The sequence below is a fragment of the Coregonus lavaretus genome (assembly GCF_964263955.1).
Source record: "Coregonus lavaretus genome assembly, chromosome: 26".
NCBI lineage: Eukaryota > Metazoa > Chordata > Actinopteri > Salmoniformes > Salmonidae > Coregonus > Coregonus lavaretus.
Window position 1 is genome coordinate 20,728,372 of NC_140013.1, and position 10,846 is coordinate 20,739,217.

Sequence of the window (10,846 nt, forward strand, 5' to 3'; positions counted from 1 at the left end):
TATCTTTGAAGGTGTAAACAAAAATGGACAAACAGATAATTTGGCTTTTTATTGTACAGTAACAGTACAATGTTTAACAAACTAGCAGATTACAGTCTTAGTTATTCAGACCATTTAATTCATTGTCCATCTCAGTCTGTTGTAACAGCAGAGGTATAGTCTCTATATCTCAAAGCCTTCAATACAGTCTGAATTGTTGCCATTTGAGTTAATTGTATTATGCTGTTCCCACTCACTGTCTATTAATGAGTTGTTCTTGCACATTTTATGTGTTATCATCAAAGGGCCCACAGGCCAGGGAACTTAATGGAATCAAAGTACTATGTAACCATGGTAACGGTGCCTTGGACAGATCTGAACAGCCTTTGGTTTGGTTTTAATGGAAAAATCTACTTTAGCAAGAGAGGGGAAAAATAAAGAGTAATAAGGAAACCGAGAGAAGAGTAAGATCAACAAATATTTTATCTCTTGATTTGAGGGTTAAAGGGGGTACCGTCGGACCAGGCACTGACCACGGAGTGTTGCAGGAAGGGGAGGTTTACATTTGTAACCAACTGAGGTCATCAGATCTACAAAAGAGAAATACAACATTTTAATTAACTTAACGCCATTCTAAGGCATTAACACACTGCAACTTTCTATTTATCTTACCTATGTACATATAAAATGGTGGGTAACTCACTGTGCCTGTGCCTTGGTTATGACTAATCCGTTTGACATCATCTCTGCCAGTCGAGCGACAGCAGGGTCAAACATCAGACTGGCTGCTGCCACCACCTGATCATCCCTGGTTATCACATATGTATGCTTTCAGAGTTGTGTTCAGTAGGCAGGATTCAGGAAACATTTTAAAATAGAACTTGTCCTGTCCAATAAGAACACTCATTTTCATTTCTGTTGCATAACATTTTGCTACGTTGTGCCCAACTACACACGATGCATCTTAGGCATAGATAAGACATTTACAAAACTACCGACCAAAACAGGGAATGTAAAGCAATGCATTGCCACTTACTTGATATAGAAAGCTAGGAACTTCCTCTCCTCAACTATGCCCTTGAATATGATCTCTGTGTATCCTTCACCGTAGCCTTGGAAACGATAGGTATGAGAGACAAATAAGACAACATACAGTGCATTTGGAAAGTATTTTCCTCATCAATCAACACACAACACCCCATAACGACAATGCGAAAACAGTTTTTTAGAAATACCTTATGTACATAACTATTCAGACCTGTTGCTATGGACTCGAAATTGAGCTCAGGTGCATCCTGTTTAAATTGATCTTCCATGAGATGTTTCTACAACTTGATTGGAGTCTACCTGTGGTAAATTCAATTGATTGGACATGATTTGGAAAGGCACACACCTGTCTATATAAGATCCCACAGTTGAAAGTGCATGTCAGAACAAAAACCAAGCCATGAAGTTGAAGGAATTGTCCGAAGAGCTCCGAGACATTATGTTGAGGCACAGATCTGGGGAAGGGTACCAAAACATTTCTGCAGCATTGAAGATCCCCAAGAACACAGTGGCCTCCATCATTCCTAAATGGAAGAAGTTTGGAACCACCAAGACTCTTCCTAGAGCTGGCCACCTGGCCAAACTGAGCAATCAGGGGAGAAGGGCCTTGGTCAGGGAGGTGACCAAGAACCTGATGGTCACTCTGACAGAGCTCCAGAGTTCCTCTGTGGAGATGGGAGAACCTTCCAGAAGGATAACCATCTCTGCAGCACTCCACCAATCAGGCCTTTATGGTAGAGTGGCCAGACGGAAGCCACTCCTCAGGAAAAGGCACATAACAGCCCTCTTGGAGTTTGCCAAAAGGCACCTAAAGGACTCTCAGCCCATGAGAAACAAGATTCTCTGGAACCAAAGATTAAACTATTTGGCCTGTATGCCAAGCGTCATGTCTGGAGGAAACCTGGCACCATCCCTACGGTGAAGCATGGTGGTGGCAGCATCATGCTGTGGGGATGTTTTTCAGCGGCATGGACTGAGAGACTAGTCAGGATCGAGGGAAAGATGAACGGAGCAAAGTACAGAGAGATCCTTGATGAAAACCTGCTCCAGAGTGCTAAGGACCTCAGACTGGGGCGAAGGTTCACCTTCCAACAGGACAACGACCCTAAGCAAACAGCTAAGACAACGCAGGAGTGGCTTCGGGATAAGTCTCTGAATGTCCTTGAGTGGCCCAGCAAGAGCCCGGACTTGAACCTGATCAAACATCTCTGGAGAGACCTGAAAATAGCTGTGCAGCGATGCTCCCCATCCAACCTGACAGAGCTTGAGAGGATCTGCAGAGAAGAATGGGAGAAACTCCCCAAATACAGGTGTGCCAAGCTGCCAAAGGTGCTTCAACAAAGTACTGAGTAAAGGGTCTGAATACTTACGTAAATGTGATATTTATTTTTATAAATGTGCAAAATTTCCCCAAAACTTTTTTCTTTGTCATTATGGGGTATTGTGTGTAGATTGATGAGGGAATAAGGCTGTAACGTAACAAAATGTGGAAAAAGTCAAGGGATCTGAATACTTTCCGAATACACTAAGTTAATTGAACAGGGACTGTTTCTGTTTCATTCTACACTCTTAGAAACAAAGGTGCTATCCAGAACCTGAAAGGGTTCTTCGGCTGTCCCAATAGGAGAACCCTTTGAAGAACCCTTTTTGGTTCCAGGTAGAACCCTTTTGGGTTCCATGTAGAACCCTTTTCACAGAGGGTTTTACATGGAACTCAAAAGGGTTCTACCGGGGTTATCCTATGGGGAGAGCCAAAGAACCCGTTTAGAACAATTTTTCTAAGAGTGTAGGGGTATGACTATCTCATCTCGGATTATCACCTGTGTAGCGGACACTCTTCCCTAGCAGCACTGTCCAGAAGAAAGGAACAGAATCGATCTTAGTCTGCTTCTGTAACATATTCAGTGCTGCAACCCTTCCTGAGGAGAAAGCAAACACATAAAAAATGTTAGTCAATTCTATTTCTAACATCCAACCAACTGACATTCTCTCGTTGCCATTTCCATAGTTATTTTCTCCTCCCTGTATATAGCCATGTTCTTTTTACTCATTATTTCTATTCATTATTCACTGGGTATTTATTCCTCATGTCACTATTTCTATTACTTTGTTTATCTTATCTTTAACTCTGCATTGTTGGAAAAGGACCCATAAGTAAGTATTTCACCGTTTGTGTACACTTTTTGTCTACGAAACATGTGACAAATCAAATTTGATTTTACCGTGAGCTGATGCCAGCTGCCAATGTCCGATGTTGACCCTCTGGTCTTTCCGTATGGTGAGAGGGAAGGACGTCACGTCTCCTGCTCCAAAAACATCTGGAATGTTGGTCCTCATGAACTGTAGGGAAGCAGCAATGTGTTGGGGAGTGTAAACCATTAGTACCACAGTTATTACCTCAACATAACTATAGTTTGTTCATGATAACCATCTCCATAGTTACCTTATCAATGATGACAGCCTTTCTAGAATCCACCGCCACCTGGCTTTCCTTCAGGAAGTCAGAGTTAGGAATGACACCTAAGGAGAAACCATGATGGTTACCTCAATAACTCCAATAGTGTAGTGTACATTAGAGACATTGTGAAAAACCATCTATCATACCTGGGTTCTAATAGTATTTATTTTCTTTAAAATATTTCAGCTCTACTTGATTGAACTTGCCTGACATCGAATACTATTTGAACCCAGGTCTGGTTAATTCAAACAAATGGTGGAAATAAGATGGGAAAGTACCACAGAGACCATGTAGAGAGGTTAAACAGGGAAAGTGTGAGCTGATGGAAACTCTTAACATATCTTTTACGGATCTTTAAGGATATGCAGAAGTATCAGATTACCTACCGATCCCTGCTATCACCACATCCGTTTCCACGACTGCACCGCTTTTCAGAACAACCTCTTTCACCTATTCAAACAACAATTTTCCATCTTAATCATCTCTATGGGTCTTGAGAGAATGTCCATTACATGTATTACAGTGAGGGGGTTGTGGTGATGTTTACTGCTGGGTGAATATTGATTTACTTTACCTTGCCATTCTCGCCTCTGATCTCCACCACTCCGTCATTCATGTAGAACTTGACTTTGCTCTCCTCCAACATCTTCGACAGATGAGAAACACACACATGTTGAGATTTATACTATAAAAACTTGGGAGTTACATATTCATAAACGTTTGTAGCCTAGTGGTGGGTGTTGTATCAGGTAAAGTACATTACATATGATAACCATTGTCTCAGACCTGCATTGTCATCTTCCCAATCTCTGGGCCCAGGGACCTCTCAAAGGGATATGAGCAGTTGCCAACCATCGCCACACTGGCAGCTTTGTCTGCCAAGTAGGATGCCACCTCCATACCTATGACATAAAATGGAGGAGGGAAAACTTGGTTTTGAGGCACAAAAATCAAATGAAAGTCTTACTTATCAAATACAAAAACCTTACCTTACTGTAACCAACCAAGTCACAAACCTATAGTTTATAAACTACTTATACATTTAATTTATAAATAAAAATAAAAAATTAAAAATAGGACTTCTACTCTTTATGGTTAACCTATGAAGGAGGCTCCAACGACCACAGCCTTCTTTCCCACACAGGATTGGTGGATCTCCTTGGCGTCCTCGTAGCTCTGCAGTATCCTCACTCCCTCCAGCTCAGAGCCAGGACAGCTCAGAGGCCTCGCCCTACAGGGAGGCAAAAAGAGAGGGAGATGTGGGTAAAACGACAACTAACATGCTAGTATGGGACAGAGCAATAGATACATAGGCATACAGATTCAGTAGAGTTTGACATCTAGAATTCAAATGGTCACCAATTCAAATGAGAATGTGATTGTCATGGGAAATGTGGTGACAAACGCTGTAGGACTATAGCTATGGCTCTGACATTGTCTAGGTAGCATATACCAAGACAGGCAGGGGACCAGAGTGTGGCTGTTTCAAATCAAATGTTCTTTAACTGTGCCCATATTTGATTACTGTAGTCAACAAAAGGACCTAAAAATATCCACCTGTTGCTTAGTGCTGACAAGTATTGTATTCACTCTAGGGACGATAATGGAAGGCTGTTCACACTGTTTTCCCATTCAGTCGAACAAATGATGTCTTATTACCAACGCGGTATTGTAAACACATAAATAGGTGCTGGTGTGTGTGCTTGTTTGCAGACTTTTTTTTGTACTGCTTTGACAGTGCTACTGACTGTAGTGGTGGTGCTTGGCCTGCATATGCAAATTCAGCGCACACAACATTCTATAATAGAATTTGGTTATTTGACACGTCAAATAGCGTAATTTAACGTGGATCTTTTTGACACATAAGGACCCAAACGGTGTTCAATAAGGGAGGGGTAACAGTAACAGGCCACTGACCTGCAGCCTGTTGATATGAGCAGCTGGTCATAGTTCTGCAAGGAGCCGTCATTCAGCTTCACTGTCTTCTCCACTGGGTTCACAGATACTGCCTACAAACACCCCAGGCAAACACACACACATTAGAAAATGCCAGGGCTTAGATCACAAGTTAGATCACATGGAGGTGCTGACCAAACACAGTATGCTACATTATCTCTATGGCTTCAATACATTGTGTGTGCTGACAACTCATAAAAAGATACTCCAGAAGGCTATGTCAACAGGTTTATTATTGCCACATTATTCCTCCCCCTGGTCTCACCTCCTTTTGCGTCCACAGCTCTATGTCATGCTGCTGGAAGAAGTCAGTTGTCCGAAGGAGGAGGCTAGTACTCTCCAAATGCATTGCCTGAGGAGGAGTAGCAAGAGAGGAAGAGAAGGGGCATTACAAACTTTGTGGATACTAAAATAACTTCACAGCGTTCTAGAACAGCGGTGGTCATGCCAGCTTTCAACTGACCCATGACCTTTGACCCTTACCTTGCTGAGCTTGGGCTTGTCAATGGGTGGCAGGGTGTCCCTGGTCACCATGACGATTCGACCTTCGTAGCGGTTTTGTCGCAGAGTCTCGGCACACAGCAAAGAGGCAGGTCCTGTACACACACATAATTTAGTTTTGAGGTCTCCACTCCCTGAAGAAGCCTCCTCTTTTCCTGACATTTCAGGCCCAGTCCTCACCTCCTCCTATCAGCAGGACGGTGTGCCTGACCCCTGGCACTCTGCAGCTCATGTCCTTCACCCGCTTGTACAGCTTCAGAGACTGAGGAGATTATGGATACTTTAGTCATAAGGGCCATCTATGCACCAAATGTCTCAGTAAGCTACATGTACATTTAGGAAAGAGAGACTATGTTCAGAAAATCATGCATTCTTGCTGACCTTTTTGTTTACTGACACATAAACTTTACCATCTTCAACTTTGACCTTTGAAAATAAAGATGAGTTAGTGTGGGTGACAGAATCAACACATTCAAAGACATACAGTATCCATCGTTTCAGTTATTGTTCCTCAGTTATTGAACTCCATTATTAATATAAAGCAAGTTAATACCTTATAACTAGGCAAACAGTCCAAGCCGGGATACTCCTCAATATCTCCAGTCTTGATGTTGAAGCAGGCACCATGAAAGGGACATCTCACTCTGTCCCCGACTAAGGCTCCTGTGACATGAGAGAGCATGACATATTCATTGTTCAAAACACTACAGTAGCCACACTATCATGGGCACAGATATGGTCACAATATTCTCTCCACTCTCCAATGTGACTAATACCTGTGTTTATTACCCCCATGATTTATTTACAAGGACACCGGTCCGGCCTACTTTCATCCCTGATTGTGAATAATGATTTGCACCCAATCAGATTGTAATGTGAGACGTATGAAAAGGGCATAGCCAGCAGCCACAGAGCGTGGTGAATGACACACCTTGACAAATTCCATTATTGTAAATTTGCATCAATGGAACTGTCAACAAGCCTGCCAGATTACATTTTTAATGACAGAGTTTTGAATAGTGTTCTCTATGTAAATACACTCTACATGAATGAATAGACTACCAAAACACACAAGCCTGTATGGGCTGACCCAATTTTCAACACAATGGTTTAGAACAAATAATAATAACTGCTAACTCATGGCCCAGCCATGAACATGTCATGACTTGCTTACCCTCCTGCAAGTGTGTGTGCATGCATGTGTGTGTAGATAATACCTTTGATGAGAGGAGCACCATAGTGGGAACATTTGCTCCCTACAGCACTGTACAGGCCCTGGGTACGGACCAATAGAATCTTCTGCTCCTCCACCTCCACCTCCTTCATCCTATAGACAAGCAAAGAGTCACATTTAGATACCTGACAAATATAAGAAGAACATGGAAAGGATCAACTCAAGTTGTATTACTGTATTTTACATATTGCCTCTAAGGTCCAGTCATGGGTAATGACATGAATGTAATACAATGTTATTTGAATACTTGCATGTCGGTGTGTAATACTCTACCTTTAGGCCTACTATGGAATAATATATTTTGTATCTTACATTTGCAGCAAAAGTACTATAATATGAATAAGCTATCTGATTGTGTGATGGGTGTGTGATAAGATCTTACTGTCCATCTTGCAGGTCAGACTCCAGACACACCATCCCAGTGACCTGATCCTGGTCCTGACCTGTAGGAGCTTGACCCTGGCCTTGACTCATATCTGCAAGGAATAAAATCATATTGCGCAGGGAAAATGTAAAAGGAAGGTTATCTGTAGTTTTTTCCCATAAAGAAGATAATGCAAAGAGGATGGGTTAAAGAAGCACTTTTTTAAATTAAATGCTGTCAAATGGGGAACCATTCTCTCCGAGGGCTTCTGTGTTTTCCAACTGATGGCTATACGGTCGCTGTCAAAATTACGAACATAGTTTCCTAGAACAGCCCATTCATTTGCTAAATAACCAACTTTGCTCACCTGTTTTCCTGCCAGACAATGCACTGGTCCCCGAGAAAAGGAAACGTTGAACGTATCTCTGTACAAAACTGCTGGTCGCCTTATTTTTTAACCAAAGAGTCGTTCGCGCTAGCATCCCAAGCCACTGTCACGCGGTATTACGGTGATGTTGCAATCTGTCACTTCGCAGATGGTCCCAAGACGTCGGCGACGTCTTCTACCCACACCAATAACCAAAACAAGCTAAATTCGTCTTACCTAAGGGTGTAGTATGGTTGCGATAAAATAACATAACTATATAACCCATACAGTCACCACTTGTGCAAACAAAACGTTCAGTGAGAGTGACTAAGCAGAAATGTGATAGTGGCGGCGCCAGCGAACTTCTCTAATTCCCATAACCACAGTAAGGGAGTTCGATTAGGTGCACTGGGCTATGGCCCGTGATAGGTACGGGCAAAAGCAGTGAGGGAGGAGCGTCCTCTCAAAGCGAACAGTAGTAGCCTAATCTGCGCCGCTCGGTCATGTTGTCAACAAGGCAGCGTAATGCAGCGGTCTAAAACATATCTTTTCCATAGAAAATATGTTCGAATGTTCAAACTAGTTTTCATTGTGAAGGCAGATAAAGCGTTTTTATCAAAAGCAATCGCGTTTGCATGTGCACAAACACAAAATCCTACTCATTACTCCAAGTGCTTAACCTACATCACCTTTGAACCGACTTTAAAACGGGGCAACCGGCTCATGCCCGGGAGGCAGCCCGGTTCCAAAAAATTATGCAATCAACGTTAAACCGGTTCATCGGAAGCATTAATAGAATCCCCTCAATGTTTACGTTCACAGATACACTATATAAACGAAAGTATGTGGACACCCCTTAAAATGAGTGGATTCGGCTATTTCAGCCACACCCGTTGCTGACAGGTGTATAAAATCGAGCACACAGCCATGCAATATTAATAGACATACATTGGCAGTAGAATGGCCTTACTGAAGAGCTCAGTGACTTTTAACGTGGCACCATCATAGGATGCCACCTTTCCAACAATTCAGTTCATCAGATTTCTGCCCTACTAGAGATGACCCCCTCAACTGTAAGTGCTGTTATTGTGAAGTGGACATGTCTAGGAGCAACAACGGCTCAGCCCGAAGTGGTAGGCCACACAAGCTCACAGAACGGGACCGCCGAGTGCTGAAGCGCGTAGCGTGTAAAAATAATCTGTCCTCGGTTGCAACACTCAATACAGAGTTCCAAAACCTCATTACAATACCTGTTCATTGGGTGCTTCATGAAATGGGTTTCCATCCACACACAAGCCTAAGATCACCATGCCCAATGCCAAGCGGCAGCTGGAGTGGTGTAAAGCTCACCGCCATTCGACTCTGGAGCAGTGGAAGCACGTTCTCTGGAGTGATGAGTTATGCTTCACAATCTGACAGGCCGATGGACGAATCTGGGGTTGGCTGATGCCAGGAGAACGCTACCTGCCTCAAGGCATAGTGCCAACTGTAACGTTTGGTGGAAGAGGAATAATGACACAATTGCCCAACATCAGTGCCCGACCTCACTAATGCTCTTGTGGCTGAATGGAAGCAAGTCCCAGCAGCAATGTTCCAACATCTAGTGGAAAGCTTTCCCAGAAGAGTGGAGGCTGTTATAGCAGAAAAGGGGGGACCAACTCCATATTAATGCCCAAGATTTTGGAATGAGATGTTCGATGAGCAGGTGTCAGTGTATGAGGGGGATGGGGAGTGTATTGGGGCTACCTTGGTTTCCTCTACTCATTTTGCCATGGGGTGGAGATAAATGTTTGCAGTTTTTAACATGATATCTGGTGATCAATGAGGCCACCCAGTCAGTAATTCGATAATAATTAGTACAAGTTTAGATAGCTGGCCACTAGACTAATTTACCAATAAATAAAAAGTTTGCTGACATGGGCTAATTGAGTGACTGACATAACAAGAAAAAAACTGCTAATGCACAACCAAATTTCGAAATTGCACCTTGTGTATTTTACTATTCTAACTCTGAGCTATAAAAACAAAGAGATAAACTCCCAATTATTTATTGGGTAAACCACCAACGTTTCGGCATCACTGTGCCTTCTTCAGGGTAATGTAATGAATGCTTGAACCAGGTTATGTAGACAAAACAGTGCAATTAGTGCAACCAATAACAATAGTGAGGGCTGTGTCATAATTATTAGGTTGATTAGAATGAATTGAGTGAAACAATAGTTTACAGCATATTAAATATATTAGGCTGTTGTTATCATTATCATTAGCATAATATTAGCATCAACATACATTATTGTTTAATTTAATTTCACATATATATTTAATTAAATTTTTGTTACATGTAGTCTTTTGGTTCAACCATAATGCATAATAAGCATCATCAACAGGGGGAACATATTAGGTGTGCACGGATAAGCTGTAGAAAGAATATATTCAATTATAAGACTTGTTCATAGAAAATATAATTGTTCAAAAGAAGGGCCTGAGATAAAAGTCAATATTACCCAGGCGAAGGAGATGGGGCTGTATGGAAGGGAGTTTGTCCAACGGTAGTTATTCCTGTAAATCGTCCATGGCTACTCCCACCTCCAGTAGTTGATCTAGAAGTGTTGGAGAGACTACAGAAAGATAGGGAGGGTGTTGATCTAGCTGATTTCTTTAAGAGACGTCTGGAAACTGTGTATCAGGATTTTGTGGCCATTTACACAGACGGTTCAAAAGATCCAAGGACAGGATGTACTGGGTCAGCATTTGTAGTGCAGGAATGTGGGGTGGAAGTCAGGAAACGTATTACAGATCATCTGGCTGTATATACGGCGGAGCTGATGGCCATACTGTTGGCCTTCCAGTGGGTGGAGGAAGTCAAGCCAGACAGAGTAGTTATTTGCTCTGACTCATGTGCAGTGTTAATGAGTCTCCAGTCCTTTAGCTCACGTAGCA

General features: G+C 42.4%; 1 protein-coding gene across 1 annotated transcript; it reads right to left on the reverse strand.

Annotated features, from left to right (window-relative positions):
* Positions 1 to 34: 34 nt before the first annotated feature.
* On the reverse strand, positions 35 to 8,282 carry aifm4 (apoptosis inducing factor mitochondria associated 4). Its single transcript, XM_084142716.1, has 19 exons — positions 7,907 to 8,282; positions 7,558 to 7,651; positions 7,159 to 7,268; positions 6,495 to 6,604; positions 6,323 to 6,367; positions 6,122 to 6,203; positions 5,924 to 6,036; positions 5,706 to 5,792; positions 5,402 to 5,493; positions 4,585 to 4,715; positions 4,271 to 4,386; positions 4,059 to 4,130; positions 3,871 to 3,934; positions 3,470 to 3,546; positions 3,249 to 3,366; positions 2,847 to 2,945; positions 1,016 to 1,091; positions 683 to 787; positions 35 to 569 (listed from the first exon to the last, which is right to left on the reverse strand). Exons 1-19 carry the CDS (start codon positions 8,019 to 8,021, stop codon positions 539 to 541), a joined length of 1,737 nt encoding a protein of 578 aa, XP_083998842.1. The 5' UTR covers positions 8,022 to 8,282; the 3' UTR covers positions 35 to 538.
* Positions 8,283 to 10,846: the final 2,564 nt, after the last annotated feature.

What these genes read in the sequence shown, in the direction of transcription:
- aifm4 (XM_084142716.1), bottom strand. Translation starts at nt 8,021, where the DNA reads ATGCTAGCGCGAACGACTCTTTGGTTAAAAAATAAGGCGACCAGCAGT. An exon ending in TCTGACCTGCAAGATGGACA is followed by an intron (nt 7,269 to 7,557) that starts GTAAGATCTTAT and finishes GCTTGTCTATAG; the next exon opens with GATGAAGGAGGTGGAGGTGG. An exon ending in GCAGCTGGCATCAGCTCACG is followed by an intron (nt 2,946 to 3,248) that starts GTAAAATCAAAT and finishes CTTTCTCCTCAG; the next exon opens with GAAGGGTTGCAGCACTGAAT.